The sequence below is a fragment of the Belonocnema kinseyi genome, chromosome 4 (assembly GCF_010883055.1).
Source record: "Belonocnema kinseyi isolate 2016_QV_RU_SX_M_011 chromosome 4, B_treatae_v1, whole genome shotgun sequence".
NCBI lineage: Eukaryota > Metazoa > Arthropoda > Insecta > Hymenoptera > Cynipidae > Belonocnema > Belonocnema kinseyi.
The window spans coordinates 4,040,283-4,062,980 of record NC_046660.1 but is presented as its reverse complement, the minus strand read 5'-3'; the positions used below and the strand labels follow the sequence as shown (position 1 = coordinate 4,062,980).

Below are 22,698 nucleotides of genomic sequence, written 5' to 3'. Positions count from 1 at the left end.
GTCATTTTTAAAACAATAAAAACGTGCCGGAGATTTGTAGAGCATCTTCCAAGGAATAAAATGAGCCCTACAATATCTGGATCAAATACGAATGGTTACTTCTACCTACAGAGAGAGCAAAAACATAAAATTCTAAATAAGTATTGTTAAATAAATAATTTTAACCTGAAAGATTTTTATTTTGAAGTGTAACGTCAGTTTTCTTGCAAAATTAGTTACAATTAACAATGAAGATGTTTGCCTCGATTTTATAAATCATTTTTATTTTGAACAATGTTTTTTTTAGAATTTGAGATAACTTTGTGACATCCTTAAACAATCGATTTTTCACTACTGTAAACTTATATATTAACACTTAAAACCTTTGCTTGTACGCGATTTACATAAAAAATTAATGGATTCAAAATTATATGCTCATTTGATGGTACGTAGTTGAAATTGCAAAACTTCTAAATTAGGATTATATTACTCTTATTTAAAATTTGTATTTCAATAACTCTCATTGAAAGTTTGAAAATCTAAAACTAATTCCGTATTTAATTGGCTGTATTTCAGTACGCTCAAGCACTTAAACATTATTATGAATTACACAATTGATTGTCTATTATAATTAAAATAAAGATGTTAAAAACCAAGGAAACCTTGAAAAATTAACTTCAAGATATGTAAGCTCTGCGAGAAACCTCTAGTTGGCTAATTGCGCAGGGAAGTTTTTCTTGCAATGGAAATTAATCATTAAATGGAGGTTACAGTTGGCTCTTTAAAACAAATTACTTTATTCAATGTATTTTAGTCCTATTGATTCGATTTTTCAGTATTTTTCTGCTTGAAAAACATTTTCTTTTCATTTAGTTCAGTATCGCCTCATAAGTCGTCTTCTTAAATAAATTTATTTGTGAATGGTCGTTTGCTTGGCTTCGGCATGCTGGAATCTCAAAAATTTCGATTCTTGAATCCAAAAAGGACTGAAAAAGACTGAAAAGCATTGATCTTAACAGAATTGAACATCCCCATTTCAGTATCACTTCGTAAGACGTCTTCTTAAATGAATATATACCAAACTCTCGCTTTCAGTCACCCCGTTCTCAGCCTTCCTAGAACTGCTGGCTCATGCAGTTTCTCAGGGGAGTAGGGCGGCCCTCACTGTTTACGTTTCTGTCCCCCCGAAATCAGTCCAAGGCCATTTGAAGGCAACCCCCGACACTTGACTGAAAGCGAGAGTTTGGTGTATTTATAAATGATTGTTTGTTTTATAAAATATCGATATAAGGCAAGAAGAAGAGGATCACATCTTGGCGAGAAAAAGCAAAGCACACATCTGCACATTTCATAAGGCTTTATACAAAAAGATTTTTTTGAAATTAATTTTTTTCGATTAAACTAAAAATGTTTTTCGAAAAGTCGATATAGATAAAACAACTTTATCCAGTTTTAGGAATAAGACGCTGAAGATATATAAATTTTAAGCTTTGCTTATCTTTCACAAAAATAAATTTTTAATTTTATTAATAAAATATATTATTCAGAATAAATGCTTTACTTAGAATAAATGAAAGCAGAGTACGTTTAAGTCATTATTTTGTTGACCAAAGTAATAGAATCATTACCACAATGAAATCTTCTTTAATTTAAATACATGTTTGGATGAAAACAGCAAAATATTTTTTTATTCAAAAAAGAATTTGCGTTACAACAATGAACTATTTATTCAATTTAAATAAAAAGATTTAACCGAGAAATTTCTTTAAATTAAATAAACTTTTCTTTCACACCGTCTATCAATGCAAAGAACTAAAAAAGTTTAACGACTTCATGTAACATAATTTCAATACCAGTAGTAGCGATTGACTAGATGTGAAGACTTTACGAGCATCGAAATCGCTCTTAAATTACGGGAGGTTCGATATCGAGGCCATGTTTCTTATAAGGACCTCCCTCTTCCTGAATCTTTAGAATAGAAGTAGAATACTCTGTAGGTAATAAGAAAAGACCTCCATTTGGATACATAAGTTTTGTTTGTCTGAAAAAAATTAATTTGTGATCGAGTAAAACGGGATTTAGATCTCACTAGTCGTAATATTTTTTAAAAAACTAGAGGCACAAAGCAATTATTCTCTCTACATTTTTGTAAAATTTCTGTTGTGAGTGGAAAGGGTATTTAATTGTTGTTACATTATAATAAAACATTTAAATATCAACTGTGAATACTGTTCAAGCTAGGGAACGGATGCACACTTCGTTAGATGTGTCAAATGAACAAATGTAAACATAAATATATTACGTGGTATTTGTTAAGTACAGGAGAGGATTTTCGCTTCGTTGAGTCCTGCCAGGATTAAGTAACGTTCTTTGATGCTGTAGTAAAGTGGCGCCCAATTTATTTCATATTTGACCCATTCAAAATGGGCCAGGAATCTTTCAGATATTCAAAAACAAAAAACGCTTTATTTTACATCTTGGTTTACCATTTTTAGGGAAATTGGTTCATTTAAAAAGAAAGTCTCAGGGGTTCTGGCTATTGAAATGCGAAAAATAAAACATATTTCGTCGACTGAGGTACTGTTCTCATTGTAATTTCACAGGCAGCCCGTTCTTGTTACTTCCGCCCAATATACTGACCTCATTAATACGAACACCATACCTACTTTTACTACACGCACGTGAGCCAGGTTCTAGGTATTAAATCGAATGACGCAGCTCCTCGATAATTCCGGTGTAGTGGATTCAAGTTCAACTTTTCTTCAAGGAGCGAGTGAATGCATTTACACCTACAGAAATTACAAGAAAAACGGTGATCGAGTGCAGTGACTGATTGAAAAGACAATAGTCATATCATATTTGATTAATGATGAATTAACTTTACTAGAACAAAGAACAATTTTTAGTATATAAAGATATTTAAATGTCATTTTTGTTCCCACAAGATATATTTAGTATGCTAATCTTTATGTATACTTCATTTAGTGCATTGTTAATCATTTGTAGAGAATGAAAGGTAGATTACAGTTTTTTAAAAATTACAGTGTTTTGCCGCAGTTCGCGAAATTATATTTGCTATCTGCAATCTTTGGATTTAGTTTGCAAAGAACCGTGATAACAAGAAGAGAAAAAAGTTTTGGTGCAAACATCACGAGGATAATTTACGATTCTCTTCCAGAGTGCTGTTAATGAATTTAGTCAAACGTATGAAGTAATTAGCCATCGTGGCGTGAATCATAATCAGAGTCTGGCTTCTTATATATTGTTGTTGGAACTAATGCAAACTAGGCAAAACACCCTTTCATTTATTCGAGTACTTTCTATTTTGTAAATCAATCCAAGAGAGTGCGAATATTAAATTAAATTAAATTTATAATATTCAAGATCGACGTTTATTAACACACAAAGTTGTGATGATTGAAAAATATTGACAGGAATATCTGAAATGCAATAATCAGACAAGATTTATGGTATACATTGTAAAACAATGTACATTTTCTCACAGAATACTGCCCAACACTCTTGCGAATCATTTCAAAAGTTAATTTATAGTTTACCAAAGTTATTCATTCTTTATTACAACAATTATGTTCATAACTGCAATGGAAAGACAAATCTTTGTAATTTTCTCGTTCGTATTAGGAGAAATTCTTACTTAAGATTATTATTACGTAAGCTTCCAATATATGGTGTGCTAAATTCCGTACTGGCAATGAGTTACAAAGAAACAAAATTCTTCTTGCAGTTTATTATTGTTTTCATATATTTTTAATGTCAGCTTTTGGACATTCTGTTTAAAGAACTTTCTTTGAAATTCAAATTGTTTGTTTTGAATTACAGAAACCGTTTCGTTGACATAAATTTTATAATTTCACTGAAAATAACATCAAAATGAAGAAGATTATATTTTAAACAAAGAAGTATTTTATTTTTAGACAAAGAACTATTTCTTTGAACCAATGTTATTTCTCTGAATCAAAGAGACTTTTCTTGGACTGAGAGTCGATGAATATTTTTCTATGATCAAAGAAATTTTTCTTGAATCAACGAAACTTGATTGAAAGTGAATATGATATGCTTCGAAGAATGCAAAAAATAGATAAGAAAATAAATGTTGCAGACATTTTTCTCCGTAGCTGGTTTATGCAGCGAGGTCGGGTTTTTTGCATTTTTGTTAATATTTGCATATCTTATATCTATAGTTAAATTGCTGAGTCGAAACGTCAAACTGCCCAACTATTTTCGGTTAGAGGTTTTCATTATTTGGTTGAAAATTCAACTAATTTCTTGAAAATAGAAAAGTTTTGTGAAAAATTCATTCTTTTTTATCAAACCTTCAACTATTTAGTTGAAAATAAATCTTTACTGGTTGTGGATTCAACTATTTCGTTGAAACTAAACTTCTTTATTGATAATTCAACAATTTTGTTGTAAACAATTTGCATTTTGACTTGCAAGTGCAACAATTTAGCTGACTTTTTTTGACAAATCTTTCTTGGTTAAAAATTCAATTGCTTTGTGGAAAATTCGTCTTTTTGACCTGAAAATTCGACAATTTGTTCGAGATTTTTGTTGTCTGCAAAATCTATCTTGGTTGAAAGTTAAACCATTGTTGAAAATTCAACTGCTTGGTTGATAATTAACTTCCTTGTTAAATATTTAGTTGTCTTGTAGAAAATTCGTTGTTTGGTCCGAACCATTTTTCTAGGTTGTAAATTAAGTTCTTCTTCAGGAAATATGTGTGTTGGCTGAAAATTCCAATCTTTTTAGGTCAAAAACAGTTTTTTTGAGGATTCAACTATTTTGTTGAAAGTTCGTCGTTTTTTTTTTGTTGTTGAGAATTTATCTTTTTGGTTTGAAAATTTAACTACTGGGTTGAACATTGAACTGCTTCAGTAAAAGTTAATTTTTTTTTTAAACTGGAACTTTTTTGGTATAAAAATTAATCTTGCTGAAACTTCATCCGTTTTATTGTTGAAAATATAACTATTTGATGAATAATGTAGGTATGCAGTTGAGAATGCAATATTTTTTCTTGAAATGTCTGGAATTTAAAACGTTTTCAATCGAATTAAATTGAGTCTATTATATCACCAAGGTTATAACTAGATTCTCTTTGTTGAGAGTAAAAAAATATGGAGTAGTACTAAAGAGCCATGCAGGTGACTGATGAATAAATAATTAATTAAAGGATACTGACTTGAGTGAATGTGCGGCCTTAAAATAATTATTTTACTAGTTCAAGGAGAATACTTAGAGACGGACTTTATTGCAAAAGGGCAGATAATCTATATCATAAAGACACTTTGCGCAGGGAATGTTTATTTTCTATCTGCAGAGTTGATACAATATAATAGTTCGTTTAAGTTTACCAGTTTTTACCGTGAACGCACTCGGGTTTAATGAGATTCTTTCTGACAATGGATATTTCAGAAAGAAGTATAATTCCCAGACCGAGAAAATAAAAAAACTGACCAGGAGAAAACCGAAAAATGATTGGAAATTAATACAATCATTTGTCGGGTAGACACTATGATGAAAATTGTTTACTGAATTTATTAAAAGAATCTGGACCTTTTTCATTTCGATATATACAGTTAATTTAATAAATAATATTAAATTTCTTGAGAGATAACATAATTTAACATTAATGTCCAATAGTTACTAATGAAGTCAAATAATGCTTCTTTAAAAAATTTCTAAATTACCATTCTTTCCGGAAATATCCTGGCTCAATGGCTAAATTATTATTTGTAGCGACAGCCTTGTTCCAAGTCACAATTAAATTTATTGCCGAAGACAGAGATTTCTTTTGTAATTTCTTTTCTTATATAAGGTGGACCTAAAATTGAAATTATGAATCTTTGCAGAAATTCCCAATTCTATTTCAGATTTATAATTCTTTTAGATAATTCCTTGTTCCAAAATCAAATTTCTAATTCGTAGCAGGATTTTCCTGTCCAAAAGTAAAAATTATAATTCTTTAAGAAAAATGAAGGAGAATATTTTATTGATTTGATTTCGATTTAAAATTCAATTTCCGATAAGTGTTATTTTATATTTGTAGCCAAATTAAAAAGAGTATTTGATTGATTTGGGTTTTGGGTTGATATAAGTTACAATTTTTGAGACGTGCAGCAAATATTAATCTTTAGCTAAAAAAGGTAGTGGCAGAAGGCTCGTGCCCTCCTCGCACTTCCCTTCGAATGACCAACGTCGAGGGGGGCTGACTTTATAATTGGATTCACCACCCTACGATGAATTAGCTAATTATTGTGGAAATGAGTTTCATTCACAGAATACATTTCTTCCATCAAGTTGGTAGTTTGGCGGTATACTTTAAATAATTAATAATACAAACAATATCGCAGGATTGGATTGAAATTTTTATTGACAAATGGCATCACCCTGGAAAAGTTTCAGGCGATGAATGGAAACTGAGTGTTGGGATGAATCTAGATATTTTATGTTCACATATAACAAAGAAAAGGGATGCGACAGTAGTGACAGAAAATGAGGAGTTACAAAACACACTCGAACTATGGTCAGGAGTAGATAGTGAAATATATGGAATCAAAGGAGTCGGTGGTATTATGAATGAAAGAGCAAAACAGCATGCCAAGGAGCATACATTTGTATCTCCTAGATTATTGATGGCTAGAATGAAAGTGGGAATCCGAAGATTATTTATTATAGCTAGATACGCTCCAGTTGATGGTGAAAGGAGTGGAGTAAAATATGATTTCTGAGACAGTTTAAATAATACTCTTGGTATTTGCGATCACGCGAAAAGAATAATTCTACTAGGAGATATGAATGCATGAGTTTCCACAGTGCAACGCGAAGGTGTGGAGAGGGTGTTAGGATATTTCTTTTATTTATTTCTTGTCTCAACGCAGAATTATCAGTCTATTAGAAAATTCCGTGACTCAAATGCGAAATTATAATTCTTTACTGAAATTTCCTGTCTAAACTTATGAGTCTGATTCATTTGGAAAATTCTCTGTTCCAACTGATATTTATGATGTTTTGACCAATTTCCTGATTCAACTCAGAATTAAAATAATAAAATATGTTTTCAGATTTTCCCTTCAGATAGACACCCTAGTTATGTATTTTGATTTTTAATTTCTAAACAACAAATTTTGAAGAAGAAAAAGCTACTCAAATAACTACAAATATTTTCCCTTTTGTATCAAGCTGTTGAATCAAATCACCGGAATGTCAAATTATTCCTTGACTGAATAGATAGTGTATATCCATTTTGAGCCAAAGTGGGTTAGTGATATATCACGCTGAGTGCGTTGAAACAGTTAGGATGGTATGCTGGTTTCAAGTGGAAGAGGGATAATTAAAACGTGCTGGGTTTATATACGCGAAGAATTGCACGAAAGTACGTGGAATACTGGTGAAACATTTGGTTTAGTTTTAAAACCTTGGGAACGTGAAATTTACTCGTTCCATAGAAAGTATAAAATGGAGAGATACCTTAAACGGTGACAAGCGTCACGACCCTCACACTCTCGACTAGACCTTTGTTTTTACTGTCCTAATCTGATTTAAATAAAATCTTGATCTTTTTTTCAGATTTGCATAACTTTCAAAAACTTTATTTAAAATACCAACGATTTTCAGGTACTTGATTGGTTAAAGTCAACATATAAAAAAAACTAAATAACACCGGAGAAGCTATTAAACGCTTGCCAAGTCCGCATCTTTCATTAAATATACCTGCGGAAGGAGATGGGTCAAAGAGAACAAACCAATACTTCAAAAAGAAATAGTATTTTCAATGATATGATATTGGTTGTCGGTCGCTCTAAAGTGCGACATACGCCTAATTTTGTACCTACTAAAACATCATCGGAAGAGATTTCATACATCGTATTAATTTCACATCATTTTTCACTCATCAGACACTTCACTTAGTCCGTGCCTGATTACGAAAAAATCAAGATCACCCTGAGTAAAGTTAGAAAAAATTGATATAATGTGTAGATAATACAATAATTTACATTTTTTTAATAATGATTTTAAAAATTCTCGTCCAAAAATACCATCTCAAGGCAAATGAAAACAAATGAAAAATATCATTGTCATCCACTATATATAAACTGTATATAACTTTTTCACCTGGACATCTTATGCCTTAAGTTTTCTTTTAAAAACTGGCTTTGGGCTGTAATGGAAGACCATTCATGTAATTAGTAGCATTGTAAAATGCAACTGAATTGATTGCATTGAAAAGTGGCATTGAGTCTAGTTGTCACTGTGCGAGGTTTCCCTAGTGAAAAATCATCAATTGATTGACGACGACGATTCATCCAAGTGGAGAGAGAAGGTTAGTGCAGTAGTTGGTACTGCTTGAATCGAGAATAAAGCTGAGAGGAAAGGGACCTCTCGATATATGTGTCGCTCTGCGTTCGTTGATCCGACTGATTCAATTAACTGCTCTCGGTGATCGACAAGTGAATTACAGCGCCGTTAAGCGATGAACCGTCAGCTAAACCGCTTTTGGCGTTAAAACATCCTTGCGTGATCGACAAGGAGCAGTGAGTTAGTTACGTGACACGACACGATGATGACGATTTCTCCATTTTTACCTTTTTTATTCATTTTTTTTTTTTTGTAAAAAATAATATTATTTCTATCCAGACTACCTTACCGACATTGAAACCGTTCACACTTCACAGCTCAAGAGGTTCGTGTCCGTGCTAAGTTTCTAAAATATTTTTTATTTCATCAGATTATACTGTGCAATTGTGAGAAAAGAATTTAGTGTAAACACTTTAAAGTTCTCATTGTAATGATACCTTTTGCGTATACAATTCCGAGGTTATATTTTGATTGGTCCTTTTGCATTTTCAACTCCGTAGTATAATTGCATAACCTCAAGAACATTTTAGAAACGTAGCACGGACACGCACCACTTAGGATGTGAAAACGTCTAGATGCCGATAAGGTAGAAATCTAGGAGCAGAAGCAGCCTTACGCATCCAATGTATGAGAGTGTGATTTGATTTAATGGCGATTTTAATTAGCTCTACAAGATGTAAAATTATGTAATGACTGTAGATGAAAAGTTTTTTGTTCTCTGTTTCATTTTGGGTTGGAATTTAATCGTATATGAGAACTAATGTAAAATATATAAGCAGCAGTCCACCTTTGTCAGTCGAAATCCCAGTTGTCAATCTTAATTGCTCTCTTGACATGCTTTCGGGTTGATCGTTAGATCGTGCGACCTTAATATCATGATCTGAACTTTGCTGCAGTTTGAAAAAAAATGTAAGTCCACACTAAAATTCTAATTTTTATATATTTTAACATTCTGATTTAATAGTAATGTGAATAATTTATTTGGCATTGGAGAGACATTTGATATTCACTGTGTGAATTGAAATATAGAAAATATTCTTTGGGTTTACAATTTGTTGAGAATATGGAAGATCGTTTGAAAGGTCGTAACACTTTCTCACTGATTTCGAAATGTGAATATATGTAATATTATTCAACATAATTGTGATAACCTGGGTGTAAGATAATAAATATATGTTTATTGTTACTTTTTGATGGACTGTAGACGTGTCTCCATAGTTTTAATTTAAATAGAATTATGCAATGGATGATCAAAATTTACATTTGCTTCTTAAATATAATTTAAAGAGATTTTAAATTGCAAATTACAGAAGGTAGTTTAAAAGTGAAAGAGCAGATCATGCACTTGTTTGTGCATCATACTGTCTAGCTCGGACCATATAACCAATAACCTTCAGTCAAAGAGCAATAAAATCGTCCATTCAGTAAACTGTCTCATCTAATAATAAACTTTATAATTGAATTACAATGTACAATATAGAGTGGGAATTAATTAGCAATCACGTAAGTTGTACGAATAGTGTCAATTTTTTTTGTACTGATGAATAATAATGATTCAGCGTGGATAATACAAAAATTCATTCCGTTATAATCTTAATAAATCTAACTTATACTCAAGAATTCATTCCGATGCATTTCGATCTTTATCGAAATATTCATTCCGATGCTATCTCTATTTTACCAGCCTGAATGATTTGATCTGCATTCTTGAGTCTCTTCGAGATATTTGTAAGAATGTTCAAATTGTTAATTTGTATCGCGTAGTCCTTATTGTTTATCTGTTTATTGTTTTTGTTTAGGGTAAGGCGAAACCATTTAGAATAAATTCCGATTGAATGCGGAATAATTCGAAATGAAATTAGATTTAGGCAGAACGAAATCTTGTTTTAGAATAATGCTAAATCATTTTGGAATGGCAACTGAATCAGGCGGAACGAACATTTGGTCTAAAATAAATGCGGAATAATTCAGAATAAGAACGAATTGTGACCACGGAATCATTCACAAAAACTTGGAAATTATTAGAAATGATGACGTAATCATTCGGAATGATTTTGGATTTAGAATGGAAACATTTGGAGTGATTTTGCTGATTAAAGTGGAATGAAAAACTGTTGCAGAATTAATCAGTATTATACGGGAATGATAGCTAACTGAATTGAAATTAGCTCTAATCCGCCATCGAATTGACATGGAACGAAAAGTTGATTCAGAATGATGTGGTTTGTTCATAGATCAGATTTAGAATTTTTTTATTCTTGCAAATTTAAGCGGATTAAGATGGATTAAATTCCATTCTGAAAGTTGCATCAAGGAATGATTTTGTGTTTTGGAATAATGATAATAGTGAATGATATAGGTCCCCGGGTACGGAAGTAAGATTGTAAAAATAAAAAGATTGAAAGGCATGAGAAGGGGCCACATAAAAGACAGAAGAAAAAAGACAAATTAGGATTTTGAGATTCTTGAATTTTAAAGTTTCGAGATAAAGCAGCGGTCTCCAAAAGTAGAGTCTGGGTCTATCGCCGATTCCAGATCATTAGGTCGAATCTACTCTGCTTTGACACAAAACTGTTTAGAAGCCCCATATTTTACCTGAGTCCAAGTGCCGTAAGAAAGAACCCCATTTATCGACGGTAAACATAGAATCTACTTTCGAAGAGGGTCTCAAAATTTGAATTCTGAGTCTTCCGTCAATTCCAGTCCTGTTGATCGAATATACTATTCTTTGCCACAGAACTGTCAAGAAGAATTCCCATCATTTGCCTGGCAAGAAAGATCGACTTTTTTATGAATAAAATGATGAATTTATATTTAATGTTTACTTTTATTGTTAGATTTTTTTAATTTTTATATATTTTATTATTAACTTAGACATTTTCCACTATATATAGTCTATACAGTTGTCGAGAGACAAATTTTCACCCCCTCTGGATGACTCATTTCACTCGTATGGAGTGAATATTCTCACTAAAAACACCCGAGTGAGTTTTTCACATCTTCAAAGAGTGAGTTTTCACTCAATTTGGAGAAGCTCGGTTTTCACACTTCGAGAGAGTGACGATTCACTCTTTTCGATTGAAATTTCACTTGCAGAAATTTAGAGAGTGTAGACGAAGTAACTCGAAGAAATACTTGTTGTATAACAGAAAAAGGTCCCTCTTTGACCAGGTTTACGAACCGGACCCTTCCAACTGAGATTCCCTTTCAAGAGATCATAAATTTTCAGACCGTCTCCTGCCGAAAAAAAACTGGTAGATTATGAATCTGATGAGTCGATTCGGGCTCAGACTGCAGTTGTGATTTGCGAAGACCCCTGAAAGGATGATACGTTTGGCGAGTGTGGCAAGCAAGACACCTCTCTGGCTCTTGGTGTTTGCGATTTGTTGTAGCGTTACGTGTGGGTGGGAGTGAATAGGGGGACTAAGGCTTGAGGGGGTCTCCCGTCTCCCACTGGATCTCCCTCCAGTCCACGAGAAGAGAAGAGAAGTGCACTGCTCGCAACTGCTCGTTCGTGCCAGGCTGTGCAGCCTGGTACAGAATGGGTGACCGGAGAACGCATGAGGACTGAGGAGAGTACCAAGACCTACCTACCTACCTACATAGTAGGTATAGAGTCCTTATCTACTCCACTTGGTATTTAAGCTCTCTGTACGGTGGTACGAGCCTCTACACTCGAGTGGCTGGCAAAACAATCAGTATTATTATTAATGATTTTTTTTAGTCCAAGAGTGTTATGTATTAATGTTCTTCCGTCAAAAGATTTATGAGTGACATTGTCGTTAATAAGATAGACTTTTCCATTGTCAGTCCGAAAATTATATAGCTGCAAGCATTAAGCTATATGTTCCTCACAAAAAGTAGAAATTATTTTTGATTCTCGATAATAAATCAGCAGAAAATAACAGAAATACAGCTATTGAAGAAACAATTTTATTTCAAAGAGTATCACTAGCTGGCACATTGTTAAATTCTGAATAGCCAATGCCATATATAAAAACAAAATGTTTCCACTTTCATCGATGATGAAATCTGAGCTCGAGGCACTAAATCGTTGTTCAAAATAATCTGCATCACATCAAAATCGCTGACTAGTATTTTGCATCTATCTTTCTTTCGGGGCTTGAATTTTAATCACAAGTTCCTAGAGATGATTGAGCACTTATTTTCTCGATCACGCCGTACACATGAACACCATGGTACGAAGCCAAAGTTGTTACACTTTCCATTGGCAAAATTCCATTCACTGGAAATGCCAACGGAAATCGTGACGGAATGGGATTTTTGTTTGGGCAACGCCTCAGGTGTCACCTGGAATTAGAGTTCAAAAGACTTTTTCAATCAAACTAATAATTTCATCAATTAATATTTCATTTCAGCTATAGATCTTTTTCCTTATTTTATTATTCTCCCTTGCGCAATTCATAATTCCAAGAGCGGACTTTTTGTATCAATTTATACTCAAGAGTGATGCATCGTTAAAAATTTATTTCAGAGTATCAGCATCGAAAAATAACGCCTTCTCAATTCTCATCTTTGTCGTCGAGTTTGAATTGCAAATTTTATAGCGGGGCTCATTTTTTGTTTCAATTAAAAATAAAAATATTGAGCACGCCCAAGACCTCTTTCAAACTTTGAAAATGCATTATACTTCTGCTTGGCCAAAAGCCCTGAAGCGTTTCCTTTTCGCGTGAATGTGCAATTGTGCACGTGTTGGCCGAAGAAGTCCCTAATGCTCCATTCTCTCTTCAAAAGGCATATAACTGACATCATTATTTTGTCTTGACGAAAGCAGCGTTGAATCATACTGACAACATATTTTCGCGTTCAACTTTGTAGCCGCATATTCTATTTATTTATTTCTTAATGAATGAATTGTTATTACAAAATAAATTTAATTTAGGCCGTGGCTACATGTACCCAATTTTGTTCTTTATTAGTATATAATTTTTTAAACCAATTTTTTCTTCTGTCTATAAATTGTACCTACATTTTGTAAATTAAAAGAACAATGTACAAAACATGCTTGATTTAATGAAAACTAATTTTTTTAATTTATCATCGGAAAGTACCGTTTAATTTAGCATCTTCCCTTCCTTCGTGAATAAATAAATAACTGGCTCGAATTTAAATGAGGGACAATCCCTCTGATACATTATATAATAAAAATACAGTATATTATGCAGATAAAAATGTATTCACGCTCGTTGTATAATTTTCAATAAGTTAATGTATGTACCTACTTTACGTACAACCTTCTATTGTTCGCATGAAATTCTTAGAAGATTAGATAATTCATTATAATTATTGAATTACACAACTGGTTTGGGTTTTGGGGTTTCAATATGAGGGCAATCGAATAACAGGACATTTTATGCATTGTCAGGTATCTTTAAAGTGTTTTTATTAACAAAAGCAATCGAATATTTCTACTCTTTTAAGCTATTTCTCACTAGACTAACATTTTTTTCTATAAAGACCCTGGGGATATACCACGTCAAATTTAAATTCCTTTATCTCATAGCTTGAATTTCTCGATTTTTATGCGATTTTATGTTAAAGTAAATTGTAGAGAGGCTAGTCAGCTACCAGTAGTAACACCTCGAGGTGAAGTACCAGTGAGATGAAATGAGACACTTGGCTTGATCGCATTTCGCGATCGCTTATCAATAACTGACTTTCCGTTATTTCGCGATCAACGTAGGTTATAAATAAGCCACGCTCATATTTCTCGAACAGTTGTATCTCATGCGCGAAATTACTTCCGCTTTAATTAGATGCTAAGGTGTAAACGCGTCTCTTTGATAAAACTTTTTTTTATGGTAATTAACTTTACATCTTCAAGCTTCATTCTCTAGAGTGAATATTGAACTAAGGTTCATTGTTTCCGGATGAGACGGTTTGATTCTATTAAAGTGATGGGAAAAAGGAATAAATGGATATTACAAAAATGGAATAATGGAGTAATCGTGGCTCAGATGGTGTCGTGATTGTCTTATGTTCCAAGAGTGCACTTTTGGTAGCCACGCTGGCACGGGCTCTGAGTTAGATTAGACAGTAACGCTCCGAAGTTATAACCTTTGTTTTCATTAAAATGTTTTATTATAGCAATTATCCATTCATTTTTACCTATTTTTTTATATGAAAAAATTGGGGGTTTCAGCCTTCACCAATTTTACTTCAAGCAAAGTTTTCCAACAGACAATTTTCCTATTTTTTATTTAATTAATCATTTATATTGTGCTTATTAGCATTTTCTTATGGGACACAGATAAAATACTTTAAAATAGTTTTATAAGAATAGAACAAATATTCAAATTTAATGAATGTTGTCCGACTCTTTATCTGACATTGCCATAAAATAAAACAAGACTTCGGAAAATTTTTCTAAAGTAAACAGCTGTGCAATATACTTTTCAACAACTAAGAAGCAACTATGCCAAGGAAAGAATAACAATCTTTTTTACTTCGTATTTTATTTATATTCTATTTTTATCTCATTATCTTTTACATGAAAAAAGTTTATAGTTGAACCGACGACATTTATCCTTGATCTGGCTACACATATCGTTTAAAACGAACAAAAATATTGACAAAAACTTTAAAATAGGTATTTACAGCAACAATTATTTTGACTATTGTTATTAATGAATCAGATTTTTAAATCCTTAATGCAAATATATTATACAGCTTAAATAAAAATTCGGAAAGTATCAATGTAGCACTAATTAAATAGGAATACATTTTACAGGGTTTTTTAATTTTAAATTAATTTCACAGTTTACCTTAAAGTTATAACGATTAGATAGGCCTAATTTAGATAAAAATTAGTGGAATTTAATTCATAATAGGTTTTCAAATTTTTATACTCTTCCAAAACTTGGAATACTTTTTCCAACAATATTTTAGTACATCACAAGTTTGGTGATGACCTGTTCTAAGAGGAGTATAGGAGTCCAAAACAAATTTCAAAGTGTGTACCTTTTTCTTGCAAGTGTTGAAATGATAATTTCGTGATAGCAGAGAGCCATCAGCATGTATTGGATGAATTAGTACATTCCCCAGGCGAGTCAAAGAAGCATTGAACCTTTCACCTATCACGACGAATATTGCTCATCAGTTTCTATTCCTTTTCTGTTTTAGGCGATGGAGTTGGTTGTCCTATGGGAATGTTCCGATGCTCCGACGGAAAGTGCATCCCGTCCCTCTGGGTCTGTAACTATCAAAAGGATTGCGACAACGCCGAGGACGAATTTCAGTCATGCCGTAAGTGCCCTTTTGATTTAACCCATTTCAGATCATTGACCCCATCGATTTCCAACTGTGAGAAGAAACAAAAATTCTTACTCTATTTTTATAATGGGAATAGGATGCTTTCCACAAATCATTTCTCTGCTTATTACATGATAATTAAGTAAAACAAGAAATACTTCATATTTTTTAAATTTGAATGAACTTTTTTCGTGCAACTGTACCTTTTGAGGAGTAATGTGAAATTGTTGAACCATGTACTATGAAATGATTGAAGATATGCATAAATGTTGTGATTTATGTTTATATTTTATGGAGCATAAAGTTGAATGCCAAGACCGATTGTCCAGCGAGTTTTTTTTCTGGTTTCTATCGGTAAAACTGGACGTAATTATTTATAAGCAAGGACTAACACTGACTTTATGCCTGCACCTCACTAGCACTCTGTTACTTACTCTGTTACTACTAAACAACGACAAGCACATTTTACTGGTTTCTCAGTTAACTGCAACTTCTCAATCTTTCATGTTTGCGGCAGCTGTTTAAATCTTCAGCTTTGCAATACATTTCTCATTTAGTCACTCTATGCAAATATCTCTAACAGTTATATTTTTCACAGCAATATTGACAATCAACAATCATAAACTCAAAAATATTCTGGTCGAACCAACCAGAATTCTGGTTAATTCAACTAGAATAGAGTGTTAAATATGCCCTTGCTATAAATTCTGTTTAAAAGTATCAGAAGTTTTTGGTTGACAATTTTCTGTTTAATGTTACCAGCAATTCGGATAAATGTAACCAGAAGTTCTGGTAAGGTTAATCAGAAATATTTACTAGACAGTTTTCTGGTAGCTTCAGAATACAACGTCCTGGCCAACATAATCAGATATCCTGGTAAACTTAACCAGATGTTCTGGCAAGCTGAACCAGATAATGTGGTAGATGTCGATTTTCGACTATTGAATTTCAATGCTCTTCTACCTTCATGGAGTCTTTCTAACCCCCTCTAAAATTGCATGGAACACATTTTACATTTTCCCAAAGAAAATAATCTAACAAAAGTTTCCGACAATAAATTGCACCATCTACGTACCGCTTTGCTAAAATTTCGTCTCTCTATTATCTATATGTGAATATATGTATTGATAAATTATGATAGATACAACACTCGAAGCAAAAGTAGTATATTGTTGATGCCTTCTGTTTCTGAATCTATGCGTTAAGACTATTTTGTTCGCGATTTTACATAATATGCATGTAGATCACGAGGCCAATACCAAAATTCTCGAACATTCACTTTGCATATTTATTATCTACAATGTTAATATTTTACAAAATATTATTTTTCAGACACCCAAACAATATGTGCTTGGTTCTGAAGTAATCCTGTAGCACTAATTTTTAGACAGATAAGGCGCAATTTCTTCTTCTAATACAACTAAATTCACAGTTCAATATAATTATTTACTTACATAACTAAAAATAGAATTAACAAATCGCGATCGTTCGAGAATTGGACATTTACGCCAAAGCGTCAATTGACACTTCCAGCAAAATGACATGAGACAATAGACTGATTTCAGGAAATCGAGAAAAGATCGCGACACTTCTGTTTTTAAAAATATTAACCAGAATAGTTTTAACCAGAAAATATCAACCAGAGTTTCTTAACTAGAATTTTCTATTCATATTAACAATAATTTTGGATTAAAATAACTAGACGCGTCTAATAATTTTAACTAGAACTTTTTTTGAGTGTAAAGTGAATTATATTTTATTTCCCTGATTGCAATTAAATGAACAAAATCATTTTATAATAGACACCATTGTTCGAGAGAAAAAATCTGATTCCTACTGTTATTAGTTACGTGGAAAAATGTCCAATTTCATAACAAATATCTGTATATCTGTACTTCCTGTAATTACAACATACGTAGTATGTATACCTATTATACGTGAATGATATCTTTTGCCAGAGGTAAAAAACGACAGTTATTTGAAATAAAAACAAAATTAAGATAGCATGTAAACAATACGACGGAGCATTATTGCTGCATTTCAAATGAGGAAGATCGATCAACGGTCTTTGTTGAGCTTCAATCATTCATGAAGCGGAAACGAGCGTGACCTTCTTCTGCACAACACGAGAAAAAAATCCTGACATGCAAGCGGAAAATCCACTGAACGAGATGGATTATCTCTTAATTTGAAAGAAACTTACTTTTACTCTAAAACAGATACAAACCAAATAATAATAATTCAAATTGTAAATCCTAAATATTTTGTTAATACTGTATATAATTGTTATGAATGTAAAAACAAAATTTAATTCGAACAATTCTAATTTTGATTTTGTTATATTTCAGAACCTCCTGAATGCGAGCTTGGACAAATCACGTGCGGCCAGTATATCTTTAATAAAACTTACTGCATACCTCCCCACCAGAGATGTGACATGACAGTAGACTGTGTCGACGGCACCGACGAGGCCGGATGTAGTAAGTATTTTTTATTATTCTCTCATCAAACCTACACTTTACACAATCAATTTCTATAATTGTCTTCAAAATGGACTCACATCTCTTCAAGTCGGAGCATACACCAAATTCTTGGTCTTGCGGGGAAATGTCATTGTGAAGATCATTTTTATTCTACCAACCTGCGTTAAAAGCGAGGGGTTAAAACACGTCAAGTCAGATGATGTACACCTTCGCTGAAGTCACTGGCGTGAAGTAACTTGAAGTCCGTTTACACTCCATCGGTCGAGTTGTGAACGCCTCGGTTAAAAGCTATTCTTGCCTTCTTAGCTTTCTTCTCACTTTAAACCAACTAGATTTCAAAGTTAGCAAAGCACACAATCTTTAATTCTAATTACATAATTAATTGATTAATTCCTCTTGAGCTAAAAGGGTAGGGCTCGCGATCCTTTTCAAATTCTCCAAACTCGATTCTGGTTTTCCCTGGGAACTATCTTCCTCTTATTACATAAAGAATCGTGTGTACTAAGCAGTCGCTTATGAGATGTACAAATTTATGTTCAATCCTAAAACTATTCCATTTCGAGAAGCGAGAAACCGTTTTTCTCCTTTTTACACACAAGTTTAGGTCGTCTCTTGTGAGCCACTTACGCTATGTACAAGTTTATATTTAATTGTAAGTATATTCCATTTCGAGGACGAACAGACAGTTTTTCTTATTTTTATATGCACAATTCAAAGTCGACTCTTGTGAGATACAAACGTTTATATTTAATTGTAAACGTATTCCATTTTAAGACCCAAGAATGCATTTTTCTCATTTTTCTACATATACAATTTGAAGTCCACTATAATGAGAGATGCCATATTCCAAATAAGCGGAATCCTATATTTAAAAACCACATTCATCCTTTATTTTAGCGAAAGTGGAAAGCACATGTCGTTTTACGCTTTGCGTTTTTTCAACAATGATGCATCTCAATTAAACACGTTCCTGCAAACTCATGCTCGACCGTAAAAAGACTACTTTTTCTCCTTGATGTACAATATAATATTAATCCTAATTTTTTTCATAACATAATTATAGACCTTTCATTATTCCAAAATAAATTTTACAGCTCGTTGAAACTTCCATGCCCATCTTTAAAACCACTACTTCAATCGGCAAAAAAATTCGAGTTTTCTGTCTTTGACATTAAAGAAATGATTGAATCAAAAGTAGTAGCTTCATGAATGAATGATCATTTTAAATTTCAAAGTATTACAAGTTCAAGAGCCTAAGACCAATATATCAAAATTTTTTATGTGGCTCACAAACTGAAAAATCTCATACAAAGTAAGGAAATAGACCAATTTTAATGACAGTGAACTTTAAAGCATTGCTTTTTATTGAAAAAAAAATCTTACCATGGCGCGAACACATTCTTATCGCGCGTGGCTCGTAAGTATATGCGCGCCTAGGGCGCGTGACTGTGGGACCTCACGCTTCATGCTCGATAATCTATTGATCTTGCGCTGCGCACTCGGTCTTTGTCCTTTTTCCATATTTGTGCAGACCTTTAAAAATTAAGTATCAATGCATTGACACCGTAATTTGCTGATTGGGAATTCTCTTTTGTTAAAGCTCCTTGAGCTTTAACGTAAACACATTCTCATCAGTTTCTCGACTCTATTATATTTATTTCTGTACTTCGGGCTGGTATTGCTTCTTCAGATATTGCAAAATAATGTCAAATTTTATTTTTCGTGATAACTTTAATATCTTGTTTTTATCATTTAAAAAAGTGCGCACTCTACAAAAAACAATTTTGTTAGTTAATATTTTATTGCACCTTGTGTCGCTTTTCCAAAAAAATAATTTGTTTATTTTCAATTGTATTTTTTTTTAATTTAACAAAAAATACGCGTCCGATCAAAAAGTGATTAATAATCAATATTTACCTCTTTTTGTGTAAACAACTTTTTCTATTAATTTTTTTTGTGTGCCTTGTGTACCACATTTTTTCTATTTTAAATCTTTTTTTTTTAATTAACAAAAACTACGCATCCTATCAGAAAGTAATGAATACAAATATTTGCATGTATTCTTCAGGTGAACACTTTTTCGTCCACCCATCGTTTCTCCTAACTTGTTTCGCTAGTCCAAAAATTCAATTTTTAATATTTTTAATGTTATTTTTCACAATTAAAACAAAAACTGCATATCATACAAAAAAAACAATTAATAAAAAATATGTAACTCTTTTTTGGGTGAACCACTTTTGTGTTTATTTTTTTCGTGGCTTGTGTCGCTTGCTAAAAATTTAATTTTTTTTATTTTTAATTTTGATTTGTTTACGAATAAAACAAAAAATATGCGTCCTATCAAAAAGTAATACAGAACAAATTTGTAGATGTTTTCTGTGTCCATAATTTTGGTTTTTTCATTATTTTTTGTATCTTGCCTGGTTCGACCGCAAAATATATTTTTAAAATTATTTTTTTGTTCGATCTAAATTTGAATTTTCGATTTTTTAAGAATATTCAAAAAGCTCTAATGATAATCTTGTATGGATTTCAAAAAGAAATGTTTTTAATAACTTGACTTTCTTCATATTGTCCGTTGTTTGGCTTAAAACTTTCATTTTCATTTGTATTTTTTAATGTTGAAAATGCTATAACTCTAATAATTTTCTTTTAATCGAAAAAAGTCATACGGATAAATTTTTCGACTTTCCGAATACTGTGAATAGCCATACATAGAATTTTTAAATTTAGTAAAAATAGTTTCAAAAATTTTGAAAATGCTACTACTTTTTGAATTTTTATCCGAAATGGCTGGCTAACGAACTTGACCTTCAGTTTCCTACACTTAAAAAATATGCCAATCTAATGGAATTATTTTTTAAAAAGTTATCATGCTCACAGACAGACATACATACGATCGCAAAAATTGGTTTTTTGGATACAGAGGGTCTCAAAACGTGGATATTTGACAAAAAAGAGGAGGGGTAATTTTTACACAAATCTAATACCTTCTCTTATGAGAATGTAATAATATTAATATTACTATTATATTTATTTCTAATAAATATATTGAAGTAATTTAAATTTTAAGGTTTTATTTATACTATTTATAATTATTTTCATTTTTCAAAAAGTACATGCTTGATTTTTTTCTTCGTGCAAATCGCAATATTTGAGGACAGTTTTTTTATTGGAAAAAAAGTGCAAGAAACCAGGGAGGTACCTTTTTTGCTGGGAACCTTCTCGCGTTACCTCCAGATGTCTTAAACTTTAAAGGGTTATGCGGTTATGATACAATAAAGTATAAACTAATAAAGGTCAGAGAAAAGGTTCAGAAGCACATTTTGGGGAAAGGCGAGAACGAACCCAGAAAAAACGAAAGAAACCCCGCTGTTAAACCAAAGATAATAGGGTTTTATGTTTATGTCAAGCGGACAAATAATTTGTATGATATTTCTACAACTTTTTCAACTGACATTGATTGAGATATGTTTAAAGTACCTTTATGATTTTTTTTCAGATTTTTCCTATAATTTTTTCAATGAAAAACTATGCTTCAAAGTACGCTGTTCTTAAAACCTGTCAAGTTTCATTGCTTTTTATGAGATTCTTAGGTCTGTAAACCATAAAAAATATGTAGCACATTGGCATCAGAATCATTTACGTATATCAGTTTGACCTTTAAATTTGTCATTCATTCATTGAGCTACCATTTTTTCTTCACTTACTTTTTAAATGTCAAAGCCAAAGGACTCGACTTATTTTTCCAATAGAGATCCCAACAAATACTGCATTTTTGATGAAGAATGAAATTTGATACAAATGAATACTTAACGCGGATAAAAGCGAAAGAAGTACCCTATATGGTAAAGCAAAGATTACTGGCGTAGGTTAATTTCAGTGCAAGCTGCCCAGGCATTGGTGCCAAGGCACAGACTCTGAAGTATGTATCTACCGGGATGAAAAAATCTTAATTTTAAATTCCTATTCATGTCGCTGAGCATTTATCGCCTGAACGTGAAGATTCTTGAAATGAACAGTGTGAGAAGAATTTGGAGAGAAACAATCAAGTGAAGGACGGTAGATGGAAAGACGGAGAAGTAATGGAGAAGGAGATGGTGGTTTATTGCTACATAGCATTTCTCGAACACTTACTTTCCTAGGCACACGAGAATGGATAACGACAGCCACAGCTCGGAGCCGGAACCCTTCGAGGTCTCTATGCAGATGTCGAGAAACGGGTTCTACGTGTTAATGTTTGAGGGATCATAGATTTTTCTGCATTGCCTTGAGTTTCTTCGCCGGCAATCTTCTCCTGAAGATATTCTAGGCTCAGTTTCTCATGCGATTATCTCAACCGTCTGCCCATTACGAAATAGATATTAAACACTTCTTGCCAGCGTCATCACCTTCATCATCACCAACTCCAGAGTGTCCAACAATTGAAATGATTAGACAATCTAGATGAAAGAAACTCATTTTATAAAGAGATTGAAGTTACAAAACAGATGCTATCTGTATTTATAAAGGTTATTCTCTAAGTCTAAGCTATGGGTACAAGTTTTTCGTGTAAAGTGGATTTTTGCTCAATTAAATATAGTTTATT

General features: G+C 32.4%; 1 protein-coding gene across 1 annotated transcript in view; it reads left to right on the top strand.

Annotated features, from left to right (window-relative positions):
* The window catches only part of LOC117171701 (low-density lipoprotein receptor-related protein 2), a 61,695-nt gene that overhangs the window by 20,728 nt on the left and 18,269 nt on the right, over window positions 1–22,698 (top strand). The window contains exons 2-3 of the mRNA XM_033359254.1: window positions 15,499–15,621; window positions 17,976–18,107. Coding sequence (XP_033215145.1) covers window positions 15,499–15,621; window positions 17,976–18,107 — 255 coding nt within the window. The remainder of the gene's footprint in view (window positions 1–15,498; window positions 15,622–17,975; window positions 18,108–22,698) is intronic.